This window comes from Natrix helvetica (assembly GCF_964273705.1).
Source record: "Natrix helvetica genome assembly, chromosome: Z".
Classification (NCBI taxonomy): domain Eukaryota; kingdom Metazoa; phylum Chordata; class Lepidosauria; order Squamata; family Natricidae; genus Natrix; species Natrix helvetica.
Genome location: NC_138554.1, coordinates 85,775,315 through 85,802,486, shown reverse-complemented (window position 1 = coordinate 85,802,486; position 27,172 = coordinate 85,775,315). Strand labels below are relative to the sequence as shown.

Genomic DNA, 27,172 nt, shown 5'->3' with positions numbered 1-27,172 from the left:
TAGAAAGTTATAAACACACAAGGAATCCAAATAAACAATTGCATTTATTTATTTATTTATTAATTTTATGCCAACCATCTCACTATCAAGAGCAACCTATAAATTTATTATAAGAATCCTTTCCATGGGATAATGCTGAAAAATTCTAAAAAACAGAAAGAGTGACATTTTGAAGATTGAATTCTAGAGAGAACTAGAAGAGATTAAAGATCACAAATTAAGAAGAACACTTAAATTACTACTACAGAATTGAAGCAAAATCCTTTAACATTGGACATTGAAAGATATTTGTGAACAGAAATTAATTTTTAATTAATTAATTTATAAAAGGTAAAGTTCCCACGCACATGTGTGCTAGTCGTTTCTGGCTCTAGGGGCAGTGTTCATGTCTGTTTCTAAGCCAAGGAGCCAGCGCTGTCCAAAGACGTCTCTGTGGTCATGTTACCAGCATGACTAAATTCCAAAGGCACACAGAGTGATGTTACTTTCCAGTGGTGGGTTGCAGGCAGTATGCCCCGGTACAGGTGTACCGGTGCCTGCCCGGAACACCGGGTACCGTTCTGGTATAGTGCTCCGGAGGGCCCACCCACCTGCCTGAGCTCCTTACCTGTAAGTGAGATCTTTGGCGCTTCCATGCACGGAGCGCACACTGCCTGTGTAACACTCTGCCGAGCAGCTGGACCATTGCACAGGCTTGCAAAGGCATCACAAGAGGTAAGGATGTATGTGTGCACTGTGCACATGTGCACGTGCACTGTGTGCATTCATGTGGTGGATGCCGGGCCCCGTTGCATCATACCGGTTGCAATGGGATCTGGAGCCCACCACTCTTACCTTCCCACCGAAGTAGTTCCTACTTTTTCTACTTGCATTTTATGTGCTTTCAAACTGCTAGGTTGGCAGAAGCTGGGACAAGTAACAGAAGCTCACTCTGTTATGCGGTGCTAGGGATTCGAACTGCTGAACTGCCGAGATGCTATGGGAAGATGAACAAGTTTGATTGGATAAGACTGAGACTGATTTGAATGGAGATTTTAAAATGACAGACTACAAGAATGATATGGAAAAGGATGCTGTAATGGACAAGCAAACATAACTGGCTGATACCTTAATAATTAAAAAAGATATACAAATAACAAACCAAAAGAGTGCCCTGAATAATCTTTCTATATTGAAGTTAGAAAAAAGTTGATAAGGTTTGAAGTATTTTTCTAAAGCAAAAAATAACAAATGAAAATAAAATTTTAGGATATTATTTGAAAGGATTGAAAAACAAGTTTTTAAATGTAAAAAAAAAGAAATATCAAGTTTGTTTTGTTGATCAATGTTAAAATGATACATTGTTGCCTCTGGTATCTTTTAATGGACTTTTGCTGATATTAGGACTAAAATGATGTGCTTTAAGAATTTATTTCCAAATAAGAAATGAGTTATGGGAAGAAGAAATTGTTTGTTATATTTTAAAAGAAGATGATAAGCTATTTCTCTTTCTTTTCTATTTTTCTTGCCATATTTTCTTCTTTTCTGCAATTTTTCTATTTCTTTGTATCTTTCTTTTATAATATATAACTTTTTATCTGTATAATTAATGATTAAAATAATAAAATAATAAAAAATAAATGATTAAAATAATAAAAATAATGGAAAATAAAAAATTATTCTAATTCTTTTACCTCTTTTTACACTATTTACATTTTCTTCCTTTTTATTATTGTAATCCACCTAGAATAGCGAGATAGGTGGCCAATAAATTTAACAAATAAATAAAATAGTAGTATTTAATAAAATTATTATTTAAAAATCCAAATATTTCAAAGGATGATAATATGTCCCAATATCCTTTGTTTATTCCTTGGCTATACATAATTTACATAAGTAAAAATAAATAAACCTCATTCTAGAATTGAAAGTAATCTTGTAGACTACTAGTTTTAATCATATATTTGAAACCCAGAGTTAAAGCATCATCAACCTCTTTGTAAAATTTTTGAGAGATTAACATGGCACCTAAAATTCTGCTATTTCATAAATTTTGCTAATGTTGATAAAATGGAAACTTCTTATTTAATTCAGGGAATAATATTTGAGCAGAGATAGCAGATGTCTCACTTGCCGACTCTAAACATATTCTATGTATTGAAAGCAATACATTCATACACTCCTACTTATTTTCACTTGGAAACTAATATTGACAACCATTTATGGGATCTAATTGTGTATCATGACTACTGCTGATGAAAATGACAAATAGGAGTTTCTGAAGAAGATAAAACTGATGAGTGAATATAATTTTCCCAGCAGTGAAAATTACACAGCTTTTGACATTTTTAAGTAAAAGAGAAAACCATGTTGAAATAACAGCATAACAAAGAAAGTAGAACCAGAATGGAAAGGCTGATAGATATATCAGTTTAACATGCTGCATTCACATAATGGTTTGATCAGTCTTCAAAATTCATTGGAAGTTTTAGACAAAGGTAGCTATAACAGCTAAATTACACCAAAGAAATTGCATATGTTACCTATCTTCATAAGTCATGTCAGTTTAATTCCCATTCATTCTATTAGTATTAAAGCCAAAATTGGAGTATAATGCTTTGAATCCAACAACAGAATTCACAACTAATGTTTCTTCTGTTGTTGACTATAATAGGAAAATCTATTGTGTGTTACATGTTTTTATTTGTTTGTTTGTTTATTTGTTTGTTTAGCATTTGGCATAGGGCTAGGCCGCAAGGATCTACAATTTTTACACATGGTAGATGTTCTGGTAGACAACAATTGCTAGTCCTTTCTTACATTGGTGCTCTACCCGGGGGAAACGTACTCCGCACCAGCTGGCCAACAACCCTCTTGAGAAAACTGGATTATCCAGAGCTTTCCTCTGCTAGTCTTCCACAAATTGTGTCCAGGTAGATTCAGAGCCAGTTTCTGCTCCAGTGGTGGGTTTCAATTTTTTTTAGAATCTATTCTGTAGGTGTGGCCTGTTTTGTGGGAGTGGCTCGGCAGACATGTGATTGGGTGGGAGTGGCTTAGCAGTCATGTGACTGAGTAGGAGTGGCTTGGCAGCCATGTGACTGGGTGGGAGTGGCTTGGCAGTCATGTGACTGGCTGGACATGGCCAACTTGTAAAATGTGGTGAAACTCACTAAACAATGCTTTTTGTTTAGCAACCAAAAAATTTGGCCTCAATTGTGGTCATGAGTTCTCTTTCTTTCCTTTCTTTATTTTCTTCCTCTTTCATTCTTTCCCTTTCTTTCTTTCCTTCCTTCCCTCTTTCCTTCCTTTCTTGTCTCTCTCTCTCTCTCTCCCTCTTTCTTTCTCTTTCCTTCTTTCTCGTTCTCTTACTCTTTCTCTTTTTTCTTTCCAAAGGGACACAATAGGTGGACCTAACTAGATGTTATGCACCAAAAAACATATGCCACCTTACAAAGCTGACTCACCAACTGAGCAACAGACACTTCACTGCTGTGAAAAAATATTCCTTGTATTCACATAATATTCCACCTTTTACAGGCTTTATAAACATATTTATTTCCATAAGAGAAGAGAGAGATCAGCTGGCAGAAGTGAGCTGCATTATTAATCTGAGGGGACAGCCAGTTTTACTTTTACTTTTCATCCAAAGCTGGTGAAATAGTGGTTATTCTGAACTGGTGACGGAAAAGGATGAAGTGAGGGGCCACTATTTTTGTCTCTTGTATCCATGCAACATAAAGACATTATTGCAGGTGGGTAAAAAGAACAGCTTGAGAGGAACAGACATTTTATCAACTCAGGTACCCTATCAGGTTTAATACTGTTTGCACAGAGATAGCTAGCTAGGTAAATAGAGATACATAATGATGATAGATAGATGATAGATAGATAGATAGATAGATAGATAGATAGATAGATAGATAGATGATAGATATAGAGGAGGGAGGGAGTTCCATCTTCTGAATCCATTTTCAAGCATAGAAAATATTCTTCGAAATTTTGTAATGAATCCAGATGGACCCAAAATATATTTGATATTTAGAGGGTGGACACCATTCACAATCTTTAATATGTCAACATTATAGAAGAATTAGTTGTTATACTCCATCATTTTATATCCAGAAAGGATCCTGAGATCAATTATATTTCCCCAAAGAGTCTCTCTCTCTCTCCCTCCCTCCCTCCCTCCCTCCCTCCCTCCCTCCCTCCCTCCCTCTCTCTCTCTCTCTCTCTCTCTCTCTCTCTCACACACACACACACACACACACCCTGGTCTGGGCACATAGACGGTGGTGGTGGTGGTAGAGCTTGCTTCAGAGCCTGCCACCTCCAGCCCCATGCAACCTCCCCACTAACCCACTGACCTCAGAACACTCTGCTGGATGGCCTCTCCTTCACGTCCTGTTGCCAGCTTCAGCCACGTCCAGGAAGGTGCTGTGGCCCAGAGGGGTCACATGGCAGTGGCGTGTGGCCTGCTGACCATCCCAGGGCCCACCCAGTTGCTTCTGGAGGGGGCAGGGCAGGCAGACGGGCAGCATTCCCTCCCAACTCCCGGGCCACCTGCAGCCTCGGAGCCTCAACTGTGCAGGCAAAGGAAGTGGGTGGGTGGGGCAAGCATGGTGTGGATGGGGGGGGAAAGTGAGCGGCGAACAAGCAGGTGATCTATGGCACACTGAAGCTTTGAAAGGGCAAGCGGCCTGGGTGTGGTTGTCTCCACAACCAAGGCAGACCCCCGCGGTTTGGCGGAATGGCTGCTGCACTTGGCGCCTAAGCACGGCCCCCAGCCGGTCCATCTGGTCCTCATCCTCGATGTCGTCCAACAGCACGAGCTCGTCTATGAGGCAGGCTTGGTTGGGCTGAGGAGGTAGCTGGTTGTGAAACATTTCAGCCATAGACTGGTCAGACAGCTCTGTGGTTCTGGACTCTTCCACTGCCTGCTGCAGTGTGATCTCCAGTCGGGCCAACAAACGGCGCCTCAGGTGGAGGTCCCGGACCCCGCACATGAACTGCTCCACCAGCAAGTCGTCCAGGTCAGAAAACTCGCACGGGATTGTAGCCATTCTCAAAGGTTGAAGGAATTGGCTAACTGATTCGGCTTCCTTCTGTACGCATTGGCAAAATGCTTAATGGCGTGCGATCTGTGAGGGTGCTGGAGTGAAATGATTTTTTAATTTAGCAATTAAATTGTCCCAGGTGAGGGCATGAGCCAGCAGTGGAGTGGCGAGAACCATGGCAGAGTTAAACATGACCGGACCTCAGCAGCTGAGGAAAAAGCTGATCTTGCGGTCTGAGGGCAGTTCGTAGTTGCCGTTAGCGATTAAGAAGCACTTGAAGCGCTCCATGAAACCAGCCCACGTTTTGCCTGGGGTTCTATAAGGAGCAAAAGGAGGCATTGACGCCATGATAGTGTCCATGGAACGGGATGAGGAGGCGAGAGCGAGAGAAAAAAAACATAGCCTCGTTGGCTGAGGGAACTCCATTCGCTCCCTCTAGGATGCTGTTAGCTGGCCTTCAGAATCCCATCCTCGTCGCCAGAGTAAAAGATCAGCTGAAGGATGAGGCAGGACGAGTTCTGAGGCAACTCAATAGCATTTATTCAATCAAGCAAGTCCAAAACTATATACAGACGGAGTTCAGCACCTTTCCCTACGTGACAGCTATTTATACGGAGCTGTCAAGCAGGATAGCCAATAGAAACGTCCTGAGCAGCCCATGCTCAGCCAAGCTGCGTCTTAGCCAATGAGGTGCGTCTTGGCTGTTGCTGGCTGTCAGGTCGTATGTCGAGGATAGAACAGGGGAAGTGAGCAGGGGGGCAGGCCAGGGGAGGGAGCATTCTGGTATGGGGCCTCCAGAAGATCAAGTAAGGGAAAGCATGCTAATTTTCGCCAACTGGTACACCTGTACCAGCGCGTACCAGCTGAAACCCACCCATTCTGCTCCCTGAATGCAACTAGTGTTTCCCATCACTGAAATGCCGATACCTGTCTATCTTCTCACAGATGGTAGGCTTTTGAACTGCTAGGTGGACAGGAGCTAGAGATGAAGTAATGGGAACTCACTCTGTCCTGCAGTGCTGGGCTCAAACCACCAAAGTGCCAATCATTTCTGGCCAACAGATCCAGCGTCTTATTAAGCCATTTTATGACCACATTCCCAGGTCATGTCATGTAGGGCTTTACCGTTCTAGCAAAGGGAATCACATGATCAGAATCAATGTCAACACGTGCACTACTGAAGTTTCTATAGTTAGGGGCTACTTATCTTCCTCCCTCTATTTGTTAGTCCCCAACAAATATGCACAGATGCTTTAGACTGTCCTGAACCAAGTAATTAATTATTGGTAATGGATTCTAAAATTATATCATCATCGGTATTACTAGACAAGGAAAAGAAAAAAAATACCAATGCTTTTTAATTGCTGGATTTAAGTATATTTCATTTCTTTCTGAAGCGCATGATTCCATCATGCATAGTTAATACACATAATATAATTCAAAATGCAGCCTGCATCTGTTTCTAATTAACAAATAGTTGGGCAGCATTATGATTTCAAATGATCATAAGGGAATTGAACGCGGTGCATTCAATACTGCTTTCAGAGACTGCCATATGCTTACTCAAATACCAATTCTTTGATTCTTAAATGGCAGAAATTCACAGAACTCTTCACATGAGGGCTTCTGAAGATTTGCAGAATTTCAGCTCCTAATCTGGTATATAAATCTCTGAAATTCCTGCTTAATTTTCATAATAACTTTTAAGTTTTATATTGTTTTGGTCATAAATTGTTGGGTATTTAAATTGTTTGGTATTTCCTTTGGGAGCTTTTAATGGCTCCCATTAAAAGTTGTTTGCGACTTTCTGAAAAATCACAACAACTAGTTGAAGAATTTTGTTTACAATGATATGATAACACACTTATTCTGTAGTTGTTTCAGTGCCAATTTAATTAAATTTATTTCTGGAAGCCAGCTAAATCCATGCCATAGGACTCAGACTTGTATCGATTTGCTGCACTGTTTTTGTTATTGACCCAATAAATATTCTATCAGCATATTTCATTAGCTAGAAATGCAAAAGCATACCTCACATATGACTAGGAACTTGAAAGGAGACTAGTTTAGATTTAATGGCAACTGCAATTCTTTTGTCATATAACTTTTATTTATAAACAGACGTAAATAATACAGTAGATGGCAATAGGCCATTCCAAATGTAACATTTATGCAATGTGCTACTCTTTCACTTCGCATACTGATTTTGTAATTCTGAAAATTAAAGAACAATAAGCACATGCACACACCACAACAACAATAACTCTAAATTCATCTATAGTTCAAGTTTGCTGAACTATAAAGCATCAAATATGCTTGTTCTAAATGCATTGCTAATGATAGTTCAAAACTTGCTGTTAAGAGTGCCACCATGTGGCCATTGGATGAACCTAGGGAATGTTTTCCCTTTATTACTACATTTTTATTTATAATGTTTTTAAATGTTTTCAATATTATGTTCATAAACCATTCTTATGCACATGTTTCATTTAGTAATTATTCCAAGAGTCTATCCAGTTAAGCAGAAAAGAAAAGTAATTTCAGTTTACAGTTCAGTCTTCCAAAAAACTACCCAGGGGTGTGGCAAAATTGGTGACCTAGCAAATCTAATATACATTTGATATTATATTTAGAAATATCTCCTCCTACCTGGAAAAAGTAAAAATATCACCCACACTCTACACGTACTGAGGTCAGAAATCCAAACTAGAGCACTCACTAATCTAGGAAAAATATACAAGAAGTTTATTAAAGGACCAAGTTTAACAGAGTAATAGAGTTGGATGAGACCTTGGAGATCTTCTAGACCAGTGATGGCAAACCTTTTTCGCCTCGGGTGCCGAAAGCACATACGTGCGCGCTATCACACGAACTCGAGTGCCCACCCACATAACTTAATGTCCCCCCTCACCTGTGTGGACCGTGCATTTTTGCACAAGGCTTCCTCGCCACTCCCTGCTCTGGCTGCTTCCCCTTGAATAACACCCAGTGAGGGGAGAAGTTGCTCTGCCACTAACGGGCAGAGATTGGGGTGGGGGTGGGGGGATGCTCAAGTGTGCTCCTGTGTCAAAAAACCTTCCCTTATCATTCTCCTGTGTAAAGGTTGGGCCCTTTTTACAATGGCAGGTGTGAGTCCAGTTGCTAAATTCTCCCCTTCTATTAAAGAGGATCCTGGGCACTACAGTCAATAGACAAATGAGGAAGGGAGCTGCTGGCACAGGGGAAAGAAAAGCGGCAAGAAAAGAAGAAAAAGCAGCTTTTTTCCCTCAAGGTGGCTGCTCTGTTTCCCCCCCTCCCCCGTGCTAGCACAGAGGATCCTGCCTGGTCCCTGCAATCCAAAGGGAAATGAGGAAGAGAGCAATCTGCATGAGGGAAAGACAAGCAGCAAGGAAATAAGGAAAAGCAGCTTTTTTCCCTCAAGGTGGCTGCTCTGTTGCCCTTTTCTCCATTTCAGCACCACTCCATGGAGCCTGCCCCACCCCTCATCGCCCAGGTCCTCGCTTCTCCCAAGCATTTCTTTGCCTATTTAATTTCCCCTCCGTAGCATTTTTCCATCGTGTTTCTTGCCATTTTGGACAGGAAAACAAAGTTTGTGGGACTAAAAAAAAACTCCTTTCAATCAATCAATTCCAACTTTGCGAGATCTCTCCCCCCCCCAAGTTGTAATTGATTGAAGTTTTGTTTTAGTCCCACAAACTTTGTTTCTCTGCACACGATGGCAAGAAACGCTATGGAGCTGGAAATCAGGTAGGCAAAGAAATGTTTGGGAGAAGCGAGGACCCGGGCGATGGTGGGTGGGGCAACCTCGATGCCGTAGCACTGAAATGGAGAAAAGGGCAACAGCAGCCACATTGAGTGAAAGAAGCCTCTTTTCTTCTTTCCTTACTGCTTGTCTTTCCCCCCCTGCTGGTAGCTCTCCTCATTTCCCTGTGGATTCCAGCAATCGGGCAGGATCCTTTTTAGTAGCAGGGGAGGGAGGGGGGAACAGAGCAGCCAGCACGAGTGAAAGAAGCCTCTTTCCTTGCCGCTTGTCTTTCACCCGTGCTGGCAGCTCTCTTATTTCCCTGTGGATTCAAGCGATCGGACAGGATCCTTTTTAGTAGCAGGGGAGGAAGGGAGGAACAGAGCAGCCAGCACGAGTGAAAGAAGCCTCTTTCCTTGCCGCTTGTCTTTCCCCCGTGCTGGCAGCTCTCTCATTTCCCTGTGGATTCAAGCGATCGGGCAGGATCCTTTTTAGTAGCAGGGGAGGAAGGGGGGAACAGAGCAGCCAGCACGAGTGAAAGAAGCCTCTTTTCTTGCCGCTTGTCTTTCCCCTGTGCTGGCAGCTCTCTCATTTCCCTGTGGATTCAAGCGATCAGGCAGGATCCTTTTTAGTAGCAGGGGAGAGGGGGGAACAGAGAAGCCAGCACAAGTGAAAGAAGCCTCTTTTCTTTCCGCTTGTCTTTCCCCCGTTCCGGCAGCTCTCTCCTCATTTCTGGTTTGCATTGGGCTGTTTTTCGTCCTTTGGAGGCTTCAGGGAATCCTCCGGAGATTTAAAAAAAAAAACTATTGAAAATCAGCTGGCCAGCGGGTGCATGCGCACTGGAGCTGACAGGGCAATGCCTTGCGTGCCCTCAGAAATGGCTCTGCGTGCCGCCTGTGGCACGCGTGCCATAGGTTCGCCATCACGGTTCTAGACCAGCGATGGCGAACCTTTTTTGGCTCGCATGCCACAAGTGGGGGGAGCGGAGGGGGGGCATGTGCAGGCGTGCTGCACCCATAATGCAATGCGTGACCCCCCCAGAGGCTTTATAGGAGCCTGGGGAGGGCGAAAAGAGCCTCCCCCGCCCCCAGGAGGCCCTCCGGAGGCTTCAGGGACCATCCGGACGGTCCCTGAAGCCTTCAAAACGCTTAAAACAACCCTCTGAGCAAACCGGAAGTCACTTCCGGTTTGCTCGGAGGGTCGTTTTAAATGCTCCAAAGGCGTCAGGGAAACCTCCGGATGGTCCCTGAAGCCTCCGGAGGGCCTCCGGGGGGCGGGGGAGGCTCTTTTCACCCTCCCCAGGCTCCTATAAAGCCTCTGGAGCCTGGAGAGGGCGAAAAATGGCTTTTAAAAATGGTGAACTCAGCTGGCCAGCGCGCGCATGCACGCTGGCCAGCTGACAGGGCAGCGCCTCGCGTACCCTGACAAATGGCTACACGTGCCACCTGTGGCATGCGTGCCATAGGTTCGCCATCACTGTTCTAGACCAACCCTCTGCTCATGCAGGAGACTCTATACAATTCTAGATAAATAGCTGTCTAATCTCTTCTTTAAAACCTCCAGAGTACCCACAACTTCAAGAATCAAGCCATTTCACTGATTAATTTTTCTCATTGTCATTAATTCTTGCTTGCCTTCAGTGGCTTTTGGAGAATAGTTTGAACCCTTTCTGACAGCCCTTTAGATATTGGAACATCACTGTCATGTCACCTCTTGTCCTTTTCTATGTTAGACTGGACATAGCCAGTTCCTGCAACTGTTCTTCATATATTTTAGCCTCCGGTCCCCTTTGTTGCTCTTCTCTACACTGTTTCTAGAGTCTCAAAATCCTTTTTTCTATAATGATGACCAAAACTGTAAGACGTATACCAAGAGAGATCTTATCAAAGCATTATAAAGCTGTACTAACACATCACATGATCTTGATTCTGTCTCTCAGTTGATGCATGTTGATTTTCTTGGTTCACCATTATCACCAACCATGTATTGGTCTTGCACAGGCTTTATATTCTTACATCCAAGTACATTTTATTGCATCATGCTTTACAACATGTTTTACATACCATTACTATGTAAAGCTTACTCACTATGTAACACGAATACAGAAGAAATAACCAATATGTTCTGTAATATATACACCTCAGACCATCCAGAGCCAGTTCTGCTCTACACTGGCCAGATATATGTGAGAAAACACTTCCTTCAAGTCCTAAGATTTCACAGTGACAAAATAATTAAGTTGGTGCTTCTGGAATCCTAAATTTGCTGGAATTCCATATTTTCTAAACTATTAAAAGTCCATGGTGTGGTATAGAATAGAAAGTGGGAGACTGTGAGTGCTACTCCCACTTTAGGCATGAAGCCATCTGGGTGACCTTGGGGCCAGTCACTCTTGCTTAGCCCTAGAAAGAAGTCAATGGCAAACCACTTCTGAAAAACTGTGCAAGAACACTGCAAGGACTAATCTAGGCAGTTTCCAGAATTCAGCTGAATCAAAAATACAATTAATAATAATGAAAGACTGACTAACTAAACTCCATCCCATTTTTTACTAAATAATCAGCTCTGGCTGGGTTAGTAAGTAAGTAAATCTTTAATACGGTGAAAGACCAGCAATACACATTAGTTTTTACAATATGTAAAAAGTGCTGACATTAAGATATAATTAAAAAGTATTGACATTAAAAGTGGAAAATAACATACATGTTCTCAGATTGTTCGGGTCACTCCCTGGTTTACTTGGGTGCAACGCTGTTAAGTATAGGAGTAAATACAATGGTCCAAAGATTGTTAGAGATATGTCCAGATAATTGGTACAACATGACAAGTATACTTCTGTAGCCAATTTTTTTCTTATAGACATTGCAGCAGCACAGAACTTTGCCACTGCACACGTGGTAACTGGGTTAGTGTCCTGGAGGAGAAAGCCTAGATAAAAATTGTCTGCCCTCTCTGGAAATCTCTCTAATAAGGGGAGAATATGTGCAGACCTACAAGCTCTGTATAGCTCGCAGTGTAATAGAACATGTGAATTATCTTCCACTTCTCCTTTACCACATATACAAACCCATTCTGCTATAAGTGTTCTCTTATACCTGCCCTGGAGGAATGCTGAAGGAAGAATGTTAAATCTGGCTCTGAAGAAAACTATTCTTTGTTTTGGGAAGATCAGGTCATTTAGATATCTTGCCGATTCCTACACACCCTGTTTGATTCTGTCCCTACTGTGAAGAAACAACCTATTTAGTTCTTCTTGGAACTCCAGGTCCTTCATTCTATTAATTACTGCTTGGTTTGCTTGATCAAAGCCTAGGCACATTAAGAATAACGGTGAGAGCCCATAAGAGCCCAGTTTGTGATCAATTGCCTGTTTCCAGGGGGAGGGGAAATTGTCAGTCAACACTAGTGGGTACAGTCCCTCTGGAAAGAAATGCATTTTAAGCCAATGAATGATTATCATCTTCCAGGCTCTTATCTGAATTTGAGGCATGCCTGTGTCAATTCTTAACTGGGCATTTGGAGTTCCATTGGGTGCAGCTAAGTTGGCTTGCAGGAATTTGGTTTGTATGGTTTCTAGCAAGTCTTTCTTTGCAAGGATTCCTGTTTGTGCCCCATATAGAATTTGTGCCAATGTTTTGGCCCCAAAAGGTTTTAAGGCAGCAGGTACTAACTGACCTCCACCTGTATAAAAGAAATGTTTAATTGCATTTGAGGACCTATTGGCTACTTGCAATGTGTGATCCAGGTGTGCCTTCCGTGCCCCTTGCAAGTGGAAAACCACCCCAAGGTATCTAAATGTTCAAACTGTTCCAAACTATGTCCTTCTATTTTCCAGGAGTATTGGCTTGGTCTTTTAGCAAAACTAAACTTTTTGATTTATCAAAATTAAGGAGCAGCTTGTTTTGCCTGCAATAGCCTAGTGTTGCCCTAATTGCTCTCTTCAGTCCTACAGGGGTTTGTGAAATGATAGCGGCATCATCAGCATATAAGAGAATTGGCAGTTTGCGTTGTGCTGGGTTAGGAGGATGGAAATCAGGGTTGTGTAAGAGATCAATCAGGGGATTAATATAGAAGTTAAAGAGGGAGGGGGACAGGATGCAACCCTGCCGTACCCCTTTTTGTACCCTTACTGAGCTGGTTAAACTCCCTTGGGGATTGCACCTCACTTTCAAGGTGGAATTGGCATACAATTTTTGTATGAGGAAGAGGAGGCGTTTATCGATAGTGGTGCATTTTAATTTCTCCCAGAGGGTGATCCTGGATATTGAATCAAAGGCCTGCTTAAAATCAAGGAAGGCCACAAAAAGAGAAGAGATTACATGTATGTATGTATGTATGTATGTATGTATGTATGTATGTATGTATGTATGTATGTATTTTTGTACTAAATGGTGGAGTACCAAGATATGATCCACCAGAGATCTTCCTTCTCTAAAACTGGCTTGTTTGTCTTTGATTATCCCCCCTGAAATTAGCCAATTTTGAAGTTTATAGTTTAGGTGTTTGGCATACAGTTTACTAATAACGCTCAGAAGACTAATGGGTCTATAATTGCCTGGGTCATTTCTATTACTTTTTTAATAAATTGGTATGATAATTGCTACTCCCCAATCTCTAGGCATATGGCCTGTTTTATCTATAAATGTAAACAGTGATGCTAAAAGTGGAGCCCACCAACTGGCTTTCTTTTTGATTATTTCTGGCAGGACATTATCAGCCCCGGGTGCCTTATTAGCCTTGGGGCACCGATCAATCGGGATATCTCTTCTTGTGTAACAGGGGGCCAGTAGGGAGTTTGGTCCAAACTAGTTTGGCTCTCCTTGGTTACATAGTCCGGATCTGTATAAAGCTCCCTAAAATACTCTTCCCAGGCATGAATTGGTACCTGATTAGTTGGGGGTAGGGGAGGTTTTCCCAATCCCATGGTGATGTACCAAAAAAGGGATGTATTTTTTGTCCTGACTGCCGAAATTAGCCTATGCCAAGACTCCTTCAGAGCCGCTGGATGGGTTATCACATTGGGCTAAGTCTATATACTGTATAGGTTGATTTACATTATAGTGCAGGGATGTCAAACTCGTGGTGTCATGTTGTCATCATGTGATGTATTGCAACTCCCCCCCCCCTTTGCTTAACTAGAGGTGGGCATAGCTAGCATGTGACACATCAGGCCCACCGGCTGCAAGTTTGACACCCCTACTATAGTGTATTTTGAGACATTGAATGCTAAATAACCCTTCAATGAAATCACAACTATAGAAGTAGGGTTTTAAAAAATATAAATATATAAAATGGTGTATTATTTTAGACTTAATTTCTATGGGGTCTTTTTTTAAACAAATGTATTGATATATATGAATGTTTTACAAAACAACAAAATCCAAACATTCTTGAAGCAGTTTCTATTTGAAAGCACTGTCCTTCAAGATGAAACTGAGAACAATCCCAGCATAGGGACACCTGTTTCTAAATTCTTTCTGAGTACCTCTAGTCTGCTAGCAAGCATTTGCTGTAGATAGAGAAGTAAGGAAAATAGGAGTTTTGATTATTTATGTTTTCATCCACACAGCAGTAACCATCTATGCCTGGCTGCCTACTAGCTGCCATTGTTGGACAGAACTTTGCAGAAAGGAAACATGAGAAAGGTCACTAATGAACATTCATGCCTTCCCTTCTTTCTTGCATATCTTTCAGGGCTCTATTTTTGTTTCTACTATAGCGTAATCCATTTGTCTTTTATATTGTGGAAGTTTGAGAGAGGAACAACCAGAAATATTAAAGGAATAAGATAAGAACAAAGTGACAAAAGGAATATCATCTACTATATGGACCTACACATTAGGTAACTACATGAAAAAAGTATTTATCACCTGGGTGAAGAGGGTGAGAAGTATTGTGTAGTGGGCTTCAGTAGGCAAGAACCAGACCAGAATAGCTACAACAGCTTTTATTGACTCAAAAATGGAACTGAGGAACTGCAGTCAAATGCCTATTATTTATACTCTAGGCCAGAGGTTCCCGATCTTTTTCGGTTTGCGGCTCCCATAACACTTTGGATTTTTTCCGCGGCTCCCTTAATAGGTACATCTGATTTTTTTTAATTTTTGACTTTTTAAGGATTTGGAAATCTACTTTTTAGTTCGTTAAGGTTAGGTTAATTGAAAAATAAATTAAACACGAGCTTTAAATTCACAATTTATTGAACATCGTTTAATGATTTAAAATTATTAATGGGATGGATGGGCTTGTTGTTCGCTGCACAACTTCTCAAATCTTGGATCAGAAAAATAGCTTTTGAAAAGTAACTTAACCACCACACTAGCCCAGTGGTGGGCAACCTTTTTTTTTCAACTGAGCCAAATCTCGCCAAAACCACGATTGAAATTTATTTGGAGAGCCGCTCTTGCTTAGCAACCAAAATTTTGGGCTCAATTGTGGTCATATGTTGTTTTTCTTTCTTTCTTTCATCTCTCTCTCCCACTTTCTTTTTTTCTTTTTCTTTCTCTCTCTCTCTCTGGCTCTTTGTCTCTCTCTCCCTCCCTCCCTCTCTGTCTCCCTCTGTCATTTTCTCTGGGTGTCTATCTGTCTCTCTCTCTCTCTGTATCTCTGTCTCTCTCTCTCCTCCTTCCCCCATCTCTGTCACTCTGTGTGTGTGTGTCTGTGTGTCTGTCTGTCTCTTACTCACTCTGTGTGTGTGTGTGTGTCTCTGTCTCTCCCTCTGTCTCTCTCCCCTCCCTTCCTCTCTCTCTGTCACTCTGTGTATGTGGGTGTGTCTGTCTCTCACTCATTCACTTAATCACTCACTCTGTGTGTGTCTCTCTCTCTGTCTGTCTATCTTTCTCTCCCTCGCTCCCCCTCTGTGTGTGTGTGTGTGTGTGTCTGTCTGTCTGTCAGTCTCTCTCTGATTCCCTCCCTCACTCCCTCTCTCTGTTCCTCTCTCTGTCTGTCTGTCTCACTCACACACACACACACTGTGGTCACCACCCAGAATCTCGCCGCTGCTCCACACCGTGGAAAACAGGCGCGCGTGTACAGCTCGGCAAATTTCAGCCTGGGAGACTTGTCATGCCCGGGCTTTTGCAGAAGCTTCCCTCCAAAGCCCGAGAGGAGGGAGGGAAGCGGGCGCCCGGCGCAGGTATTAATTAAATATTTCGCGGCGCCCTTATGACGATAGCGCGGCTCCCCAGGGAGCCGCGGCGCACACTTTGGGAATCACTGCTCTAGGCCCACAGTCCTTAACCAATCATAAACTAGAAAAAAACCTGGCCCCATATGATTGTTCTGAACTTCCTACAGTTGGAGTCATGTAAAGGTTAGTTTCACTTTAGCACAATTTAACAGTCAGGGTCATCTAAAGGTTAATCCCCTTTAGCATAACTATATACATTTAATGCATAACAGACGTTCCTTTGAACTTATTGTTTTCACTTTGGATTAATAAAAGCTTCCTTTTGAAATATTTCATTTCAAGAGTCTTCACTTTCTTAAGTTAGAAGAAGAGGAAATTCTTACATCTAGATTGTTTTCTTCATTTAGAATTCTAGTCAAATATTAATTTATTTAACAATACAGGTCATATTGTTCAAACTCTTAGAAAAGTTTAGCTTGCTTCTATTGCAATAGACACTTCACACTAGAATTTTCTTTGGAATTCCACTTTGGTTTCTTTTTGTCATTGACTAGCATATCAGCTCTTTAGGATGGGTACTGTTTTGCTTATAGTGTATGAGTTTTGTTTAATTAGTCATGGAGTCTGCCAAAGTTCTGCTTTGAATTAAAAACAAATGATATTTGTTTAGTATTCACTAATAATATTATCCTCCATGCTGTTCGTTATCTGAAAACTTCCAAGTAGATTTAAGTTTTTTAACAAACCTAAAATCTTAATTTTTCTTTTAAAATATAATATGCATAGTTACAATTCATGATTTATTTTTGACCAGCAATCATCATTATGGAAACAAAGAAGCTAGAACAACTGCTAATGTATTTTTTCCAAAGGAGCAAGGGCCCTAAGAAGGATCAAGAAAATTCTTGCAAACCAAACACTTCCAGAAAGACTACAAAAATGGCCTGGTTGCAAAAGTATTTACACATTTATGAGAATTATAGTTTAATCCCCTTTGGTTTGCAAGAATCTTCTAATAGTTTCTTGATGCCTCTTATGGCTCTTTCTCCTTTGGAAAAAAATACATTAGCAGTTGTTCTACCTTCTTTGTTTCCATAATTATGATTGCTGGTAAAAATAAATCATGAATTGTAAAGTTCTTAAAGAGATGGGAGTACCAGACCATCTTATTTGTCTCTTGAGAAACCTATACGTGGGTCAAGAAGCAACAGTGAGAACTGGACACGGAACCACTGATTGGCTCAAAATTGGGAAAGGCATCCGGCAAGGTTGTATACTGTCGCCCTATTTAACTGATATGCAGAGCACATCATGAGAAAGGCGGGGCTAGATGAATCAAAAATTGGAATGAAGATTGCCAGGAGAAATATCAACAACCTCAGATATGCAGATGATACCACTCTAATGGCAGAAAGTGAAGAGGAACTAAAGAGCTTCTTGATGCAGGTGAAGAAGGAGAGTGCAAAAGTTGGCTTGAAACTCAACATTAAGAAAACTAAGATCATGGCATCTGGCCCTCTCAATTCCTGGCAAATAGATGGGGAAGAAATGGAGGTAGTGACATATTTTATTTTCCTGGGCTCCAAGATCACAGCAGATGGGGACTGCAGCCAAGAAATTAAAAGAGGCTTGCTCCTGGGGAGGAAAGCTATTGCAAAGCTAGACAGCATACTAAAAAGCAGAGACATCATTTTGCCAACAAAAGTATGTATAGTCAAGGCTATGGTTTTTCCAGTTGCAATGTATGGCTATGAAAGTTGGACCATAAGAAAGGCTGAGCACCAAAGAATTGAGGCCTTTGAATTATGGTGCTGAAGAAGATTCCTGTGAGTCCTTTGGACTGCAAGGTGATCAAACTGGTCAGTCCTAGAGGAGATCAACCCTGACTGCTCTTTAGAAGGCCAGATCCTGAAGATGAAACTCAAATACTTTGGCCACCTAATGAGAAGGAAGGTCTCACTGGAGAAGAACCTAATGCTCGGAAAGATTGAGGGCAAAAGAAGAAAGGGACGACAGAGAATGAGGTGGCTGGATTCATCAAAGCAGTTAGTGTGAGCTTGAATGGACTCCAGAGGATAGTAGAGAACAGGAAGTCCTGGAGGAATGTTGTCCATGGGGTTGCGATGGGTCGGACATGACTTCACAGCTAACAACAAAAGTTTTATCATTTCATTATGGATCTTTGGAGAGAAGAGAACACTTTCAGCTGTGGTGGGATTCTAAATATTTTCCTACCGGTTCTATGAGAGAGCGCTTGGCATGCATGCGTACACTTCACACAGGCACGCACACACACAGAGCACTCAATGACCACCCTTGGTGTCAGTGCTGGTGAGATGATCTGTTTTTTTAGTTCAGCTGAGGCGCAGCAATCTGCTCTGCCTCGTGAATCAGCTGAGCTAAAATATAAGTGGATATAGGACAGGGAACGAGAGGGGTGGGAGGGTGGGGCCAACCAGAGGTGGTATTTGCCAGTTCTCACATCATCACAACAATTCAAAGCTTGGAAGGGCACATTTTTCAACTGGGAATTCTGACTGAAAGTGATCTAGAGCTGCAAGTGGCATTTGAGATTGCAGTCTTTTTCTAGCACAGGGGTCCCCAACCTCTGGGCCACAGCCCACTAGGGGGCTGTGTTATGTTTGAAACTAGGCTGTGAAAATGGCAGATGATTGCATGCGCATCTTCACCTGCATGAGCAGTGGGTGAGCACATGCACAAGCACTCCATTTGCATGAGTGGCAGGTGTGCATGCATGCCTCTCTTGTAAATGGAGCTGTGCTGCTCGTGCAGAACCATCCCCTCTCCCCCTCCTCTGCCAGTCCCCAGAGCTAGAAAAGATGGGGAACACTGTTCTAGCATATTACATGAAACCAGTAATACTTTGATGGTTCCATTGCAATGAGACTCTTTAAATAACTATTACAATTATTCTGACAATACACTCATCATAAATTAAGATATTATATTCCTAACTTAACAGAAATAATGATAAAGTTCTATGTTTTTTCTGTGGTATTCTTCAACATCTGAAAGGAACAAAAGTCTTCCATTTATTTGACTGTTTCTTTTTCTTCTCATGTTTCGGTTAAATTATACCTTTCTATTTGATTTCTTTTTCTTTCTTTTTTCTTTTTCTTTTTTGTCTTTGTGCAGAGATGTGCATTCAGTAGCATTTGTAAAACAGTACCTCAGTAAATTGTATCTAAGAACAACCAAGGCTGCAACTGGAAGCACAAGACTGGGGGCTGGAAGTGCAGTCCCACTTTTTTTTTTACATCTGAAATATGAACAGCTTAATTATGCATCTGGTTATGCATTAATTTGCACCATCCACAAAAGATATATGAAGGATATTTACACTGCACAAAGAAAAGGCAAGAAGTGGTGCTATTCAAAGCAATAACTTTTCACTGGTGTAAGAAACTGACACAACAGAAGGAACTGTCTTTATTATAAAGACACCCTGCCTTGAGGGGGTGGGCATGTGACACAATTTTTCATTTCAGTGTTCTCAGGGGTCAAAGAAATAGAAGATCATGTAAGATAAAGAACTATTCTTCATGGATTTCTCCCCCATCCATAAGTGACTGGATTTGTACCAGATGGTGGACTAAATTGAAATGTGCTATCCAAATATATAAAATTGGCTTAATTCCATTAATCATGTTCAATTACTAATCATGGCTTACAAACATAGCTGCTAATTATACAGACTAAAGGTTATTAAACAGACTTATGCATCTAAAAAATCTACAAATGAATGTGATTTGATAAATCCTCATGAACTAGTTAACTTCTAAAGAATTTAATTCATTCAGCTCATTGAGAGAAAGGCCGGGAGTTCAGAGGGCAGCATCTCCAATGAGATAAAGTAGAAGTTCAGCATGAGGCAGGGGAAAGGGCTGCCGTTTCAAGAAGTTATTCAATTTTTACAATAAAGAAAAAAGTAGATTCATGCTACGATACAGAAGTCAGATTTACTTAGACTTCCTGGCCCAGCAAAGATGTAACACTCACACATTCAAAGATACATGTACTGAAGCACCTCTTTCACACATTTCCTCCTTGTCCTCACGGAAGGCAGATGGTAGCAGTGGGAAGTACTAAACTGCTAACCCAAAGCAGAAGAAAGGGTCAGAGTGAGAAAACACTCCAGTTTCTAGAAGAAGGCATTGAGATCTCCAATCTTTGCCACATGGGCTGAATCATTCCACTACAACCCATATTGGGGGGGGGGGGGTATTTGTCACATTAAACAGTCCAGGATGAACTTTCCAAACTTTTTTTGTCTAGATTGTTTGTACATTATTTTTATTCCTTGTTGCTACAAGAACTGCTATTCAAATCACCTTACTTCTGCCTATGCATAAGCTTAAGCCTTACTTAGAAAAGAATTATTTCCTGCAATCACATTTTTACCTGTTCATTTGACCAGAGTATTTTAGTGACACAAACTTTGAAGCAGGTTTGGGGTATAATTTGTAGAATGAAAGTAGCATATGGTGGTCATTTAATTCAATTTAATTCAATGAAATAGCAAACATTATTTGTGAGATTTATATTCATCTTTATTCCAGAGCTCAAAGAAGAATAGCAACTCCTTCTTTATCTAATTTTCTCTGCTGCAATAACTCTGTCAGGACTCTGCTGGACCTGGGAAGTACCAATCTGAAGTCATTCAGTGACCTTCCACAGCTAATAGCAGATTTGAATCTGAAGGGAATTCCATACTGTAGTCTAAACTATTTGATTCTGTGCTGCCCCTATTTGTTTCTTAAACCAACTTGCAAAGAGAATGTATTAAGTTTGTAGTGGGGTCAAGCTCATATCTCTCTGAACTATTTAAAGATGTGAATAGAAAAATGAAGGGTACTGAAGTTTCACTATACTGTGTGTGTAGGGTCTGAATGCAGCATGAGCACCTACGGTTGAAGATAGTGTACTGACTTAATAGGCCATTGTTGGATCAACCACAAGACTATTGTAAAAAGAAAAAGAAAAAACAGGCAAGCAATTGTCAGCAGCAGAGAACAGCTTCCTTAAAACAGCCCAGGATGGAGCAAAGGGGACATGTTGGGCATTGCAAGCAGTCAGAACTGGGGCTACTTCTAGAATGGAACCAAGTACTGGAGATCAGGTACTCTGAAGTGCTTAAGTCAGCTTAGGTAAGAAAACTCTAGTTTTGAGTTGAAGCAGGAAAACATGGGTGTGGGGTTCGTATACAATAAGCTGGGAGCTCATTATCAGTGTAATCTGTTCCTGCTCTAAAGCAGTAGTCAATGCCACATGCTGATTATACCAGAAAGTGCAAATTTAACTCTAATCCTACCTCTTTCCATGCATAACCCTTTCCTTCTCCCTAAAACTAACATTTGACCAATATACAGTCTGGCTTTGTTAATAAATGGTTTGATTTTCTGGGGCTTAACAGTGAATAAACAACCTGAACTTCAAGGTACCAAAGTTGATAAGGGAGGACACAAGAAACCTGTGAAGAAAGAAGGTGGTTCAGGTATCACCAAAAAGGACAATATAAAAAAAAATAGGCAGCAAGCAGTTCATTACAGCAAAAGGGTGAGAGAAAGAAACTCAGATGTATCACATGTGGATTTATACTAGGTACTAGGATACTAATATGTAGTATACAAATGTGATGAGGATGGATATTTGTACGTATGTACAAATATGTACAAATATCCATAATCATATTTCTTACTTACACTTATTTTGTGATTGCTTATTAAAATATCATATTATTATATGTGGTGGACGTGCAGGGATGCAAAAAGCTATTGGGTTAAATACAAACATGATTAAAGAAAATGATACATCAACCCGTAGAGTTTAAATCAGAGGTACTTTTATTGGGTATTCTACCAGAGAAATATAGTGAAGGAGATTCATATTTGATTGTACAAATAATAACAGCAGCTAGAATTGTATTTGCACAAAATTAGAAAGCAGGCAAAATCACATAGGAATGGGAGGTAATAAAGAAGATACTAGATTGTGCAGAAATGAACAGGTTGTCATTGAGAATAAAGGACAAAGAGAAATCAGTGTATTACAGGACATGGGGGTGATTTTACGATTGGCTTGAAAAAAGATAAACAAAGGAACAAAACATGAAATAAATAACTCAGGTGACATTATTAAATTAGGGGGAGGGGAAATAAGAAAATATTAAGATGTAAATATACAGACGGAAAAATGTAAGCAGAATTAATTTTAGAAATAAAATGTAAACAGAGAAAATTATTTGTATGAAATGATAAAGTTGGGATTGCTGAAATGCCACCCCGAGAACCCATCAGAGAAAGTAAATAAGCAAGGGCAATAATGGAAAGGACAGGGGATGAGGAGGGAAAAGAAGAAAGGGTAAAGTAGAGAAAGTAAGGGTGGGGAATTAAGAGTACAAGATAGGGTATGAAAGAGGAGAAGGGAGGAGGAGTGGGGAAAGAAAGGGGAAGAAGAAAGAAGGAAGGAAAGGAGGAAGAAAGAAGGTAGAGAAGGGAAGTTAAGAAGATGGAAGGAGAAAGGTGTTGTAAAACAAGATGGAGACATGGGGTGGCACAGTGGTGGGTTTCAAATTTTTTTGGAACCTACTCTGTGGGTGTGGCCTCCTTTGTGGGAGTGGCTTGCCAGCCATGTGACCTGGTGGGAGTGGCTTGGCAGTCATGTGACCAGGTGGGCATGGCTAACTTGGAAAATGTGGTGAAACTCACTTAACGATGCTCTTGCTTAGCAACCAAAATTTTGGGGTCAATTGTGGTCATAAGTTCTTTTTCTTTCTTTCTTTCATCTCTTTCTCCCACTTTCTTTTTTTCTTTTTCTTTCTCTCTCTCTCTCTGGCTCTTTGTCTCTCTCTCCCTCCCTCTCTGTCTCCCTCTGTCATTTTCTCTGGGTGTCTATCTGTCTGTCTCTCTCTCTGTATCTCTGTCTCTCTCTCCTCCTTCCCCCATCTCTGTCACTCTGTGTGTGTGTGTCTGTCTGTCTCTCACTCACTCTCTGTGTGTGTGTGTGTGTGTCTGTCTCTGTCTCTCCCTCTGTCTCTCTCCCCTCCCTTCCTCTCTCTCTGTCACTCTGTGTATGTGGGTGTGTCTGTCTCTCACTCATTCACTTAATCACTCACTCTGTGTGTGTGTCTCTGTCTGTCTATCTTTCTCTCCCTCCCTCCCCCTCTCTGTTTCTCTCTGTCTGTGTGTGTGTGTGTGTGTCTGTCAGTCTCTCTCTGATTCCCTCCCTCACTCCCTCTCTCTGTTCCTCTCTCTGTCTGTCTATCTGTCTCACTCACACACACACACTGTGGTCACCTTGTTGAGTGTTCCAATCACATTTGAAACACTCAACAACTGGCTTGCATTTATGGTATTTTGCAGCATTCTGCAGTCATAGGACCAAAATATATGGTTAAAAGCATATATTTTGGTCCTATGACTGCAGAATGCTGCAAAATACCATAAATGCAGGCCAGTTGTTGAGTGTTTCAAATGTGATTGGAACACTCAACAAGGTGACCACAGTGTGTGTGTGTTTGTGTGTGTGTGTGTGAGTGAGACAGACAGAGAGAGAGAGAGAGGAACAGAGAGAGGGAGTGAGAGGGAATCAGAGAGAGACTGACAGAGTCTGACAGAATCAGAGAGGTACTTTTAACTACCTGGCAGCGGCGTTTTTCCTTGGGGGGCTCCTCAGAACATCCCAAGACTTCGGAGGGAAGCCTCCAGCCCGGAGCAGGAGCAAAGCCCCTTTTCCAACTGGCCTTTCCTCGCTTGGAGGGCTTTGGAGGGCAGCTTCTGCATAAGCCCGGGTGAGTGACAAGAAGTTCCCACCGTTACGAAGTCTCGGAGGCTGTAATTTTCTGAGCTGTGCGCGCGCGCCTGTTTTCCACGGCGTGGAGCAGCAGCGAGGTTTGTGTGGCCGGCAATCACTCCAAATGCCATCCGGGAAGACGAGGAACGCGAGGGGGGACTGTTGACGGCCTCCGCAATCATCGCTCGCCTCGCAGAGCCTCGCTGCTGCTCCACGCCGTGGAAAACAGGCGCGCGCGCACAGCTCAGAAAATTACAGCCTCCGAGACTTCGTAACGGCGGGAACTTCTTGTCACTTGCCCGGGCTTTTGCAGACGCTTCCCTCCGAAGCGTTCTGAGGGAGGAAGGGCCAGTTGGGAAAGGGGCTTTGCTCCTGCTCCGGGCTGTAATTGCTCCTATGTTTTCCACGGCGTGGAGCAGCGGCAAGGCTCTGTGCAGCCAGCGATGATTCCGGAGGCCATCAGTGGGGGGCAGGGTCCCCCCTCATGTTCCTCATCTCCCCGGATGGCCCCCGGAATCATCGCTGGCTGTGCAGAGCCTTGCCGCTGCTCCACCCCTTGGAAAACATAGGCGCAATTACAGCCCGGAGCAGGAGCAAAGCCCCTTTCCCAACTGGCCCTTCCTCCCTCAGAACGCTTCGGAGGGAAGCGTCTGCAAAAGCCCGGGTGAGTGACAAGAAGTTCCCGCCGTTACGAAGTCTCGGAGGCTGTAATTTTCTGAGCTGTGCGCGCGCGCCTGTTTTCCAAGGCATGGAGCAGCAGCGAGGCTCTGCGAGGCGAGCGATGATTGCGGAGGCCGTCAACGGTCCCCCCTCGCGTTCCTCGTCTTCCCGGATGGCATTTGGAGTGATTGCCAGCCACACAAACCTCGCTGCTGCTCCACGCCGTGGAAAACAGGCGCGCGCGCACAGCTCAGAAAATTACAGCCTCCGAGACTTCGTAACGGTGGGAACTTCTTGTCACTCGCCCGGGCTTTTGCAGACGCTTCCCTCCGAAGCGTTCTGAGGGAGGAAGGGCCAGTTGGGAAAGGGGCTTTGCTTCTGCTCTGGGCTGTAATTGCGCCTATGTTTTCCACGGCGTGGAGCAGCGGCAAGGCTCTGCGCAGCCAGCGATGATTCCGGAGGCCATCAGGGGGCGGGGCAGGGTCCCCCCTCATGTTCCTCATCTTCCCGGATGGCCCCCGGAATCATCGCTGGCTGCGGTGACCCGAGGCTGGCTTCTGGGCCTGGTGAATGCCTCATTGGGTGAGGGATCCTTACCAACCGCCTTGAAAGAGGCGGTGGTGAGGCCCTTACTTAAGAGGCCTTCACTCGACCCAATGGAGCTAGCTAATTATCGTCCAGTCTCCAACCTTCCGTTTCTAGCGAAGGTTGTTGAGAATGTGGTGGCGCAGCAGTTTCCACGACACCTTGACGAATCCGAGTATCTAGACCAGTGTTTCTCAAACTTTTTTTAACCATCGCCCCCTTAAGACACAATTTGATTTGCCACCGCCCCCTAAAGATTATTTAATTGTATAATATACAAAATGTATTAAATTGCAAAATGTATTACATGTAAATAAATTTTTCACCGGTAGATCTATGAACATGATGTCATAGAAGTATTAGGAAATTCCATTGATAACTCTATGGCTTTTTCTTCATTCTCATCGATGAATCATAGAAAGGTGACTTTGGAAGCGCCTCCAGCTGCATGCAAATTTGCGAACGGCTTTGCAAGCGGATTGGAGGTTTATGTTACATTGCCAAAAGCAAGTGGTTGCATTTTTTACGTTTGCGTGTGGCTATGCAAGCAGTTGCAAGAAAAGACGTTTTATGTTACAGGAATGTTTGCAAGTGCTTGCTATATCCTAGTTTGCAAGCAGCTTAGCTTTTATGTTACGAGCGCCAGAAACAATAGGCCAGCTTTATGACTGAACTCTATTAATTTATAACAAGATATTGAAGCACGGATGTTGTAATCTTGTACATCGACTTATACGAAATATTTATTTAAATTCTATATCAATAACAATAGTTCTAACGGTTAGAACGACCATAGAGGTGGTCAAACACTCACCTTATCTTAGGATGGCTGATAGTACAATTAATTTGAAAATCCGTCGATTAACAACATCATCATCCCGGTGGAAAAAGCCATAGAGTTATCAATAGAATTTTACAATATTTCTATGGAAATCTATTCATAACTCTATGACTTTTTTCCACTGGGTATATGACTCAAATTTCTGAAAAATCCCAGTAAAAAAATATTCATAGAAATATCAATAGAATACCACAGAAATTTGATGAAATTCTATTCATAACTCTATGGTAGTAATTACTGGGCATCTCCGACGTCTGACACACAAATGACGATCTGTAACGTGATTGGCTGTTCAGACAGAAGGGAAGGACGTATCTGAAACTGGCATTTTCGCTCGTCAGATGTGCCAAGGACGCCTAAACTCTAAGGAAGAAGACCCAGCAACCCCAACAGCACAGCCATAGAAATTTAAATAGAATACCGTAGAAATTTGATCACCTTTCTATGAGATTCTATTGAAATTTCTATTCCTTGTGCTACTGGGGAAGCCTCCATTCCTGGCGCAGTGAAAGGAGGCTGACTCACACTGCGCGCGGCAAACACTAGATCCCCAGTAGCACAGCCATAGAAATTTGAATAGGATATCATAGAAATTTGATCAGCATTCTATGGGATTTTATTGAATTTTCTATTCCTTGCGCTACTGGGGACGCAATGTTAGACCCAAGACTGACTAAGGAAGTGCACATTCGCTCGTATGAAAGCCATGTTTCCAACAGCAACGATCGGTGTTGCAGGTTTGCCCACGTGCCGCGCGCAATGACTGCTGTGTGAGTCCGGCAGAACAAGTAATAAATAGAATTTGTTCAACACCCCCTTCTGTACGTTCAACACCCCCATGTAAGGCGGAACTTCCTACCGCCCCCTTGCACTTCTTTAATGCCCCCCAAGGGGGCGGTACGGACCACTTTGAGAAACACTGATCTAGACTCATGCCAGTCCGGCTTCCGACCTGGGCACAGCACAGAGACAGCCTTGGTCGCGTTGGTTGATGATCTCTGGAGGGCCAGAGATAGAGGTTGTTCCTCTATCCTGGTTCTATTAGACCTCTCGGCGGCTTTTGATACCATCGACCATGGTATCCTATTGCGCCGGTTAGAGGGGATAGGAGTCGGAGGTACCGTTTTGCGGTGGTTCGGCTCCTACCTCTCCGACCAGAGGCAATGTGTGTTGACAGGGGGACAGAGGTCGACCCCGAGGCCACTCACCTGTGGAGTGCCACAGGGGTCGGTCCTCTCGCCTCTCCTGTTCAACACATATGTGAAGCCGCTGGGTGAGATCATTCGTGGTTTTGGGGTTGAGTATCACCTCTACGCTGATGATACTCAGCTGTATATTTCAACTCCAAACCACCCCAACGAGGCTGTCGA

The 27,172-nt window shown here is 42.5% G+C and overlaps 1 protein-coding gene across 1 annotated transcript in view; it reads left to right on the top strand.

The window, feature by feature from the left end:
• Positions 1 to 5,379: 5,379 nt before the first annotated feature.
• LOC309381797 (prostatic acid phosphatase-like) overlaps positions 5,380 to 27,172 on the top strand; it is a gene marked incomplete at both ends in the record, with an annotated part of 137,486 nt that continues 115,693 nt past the window's right edge. Inside the window, one exon of the mRNA XM_081933081.1 lies at positions 5,380 to 5,409. Coding sequence (XP_081789207.1) covers positions 5,380 to 5,409 — 30 coding nt within the window. The remainder of the gene's footprint in view (positions 5,410 to 27,172) is intronic.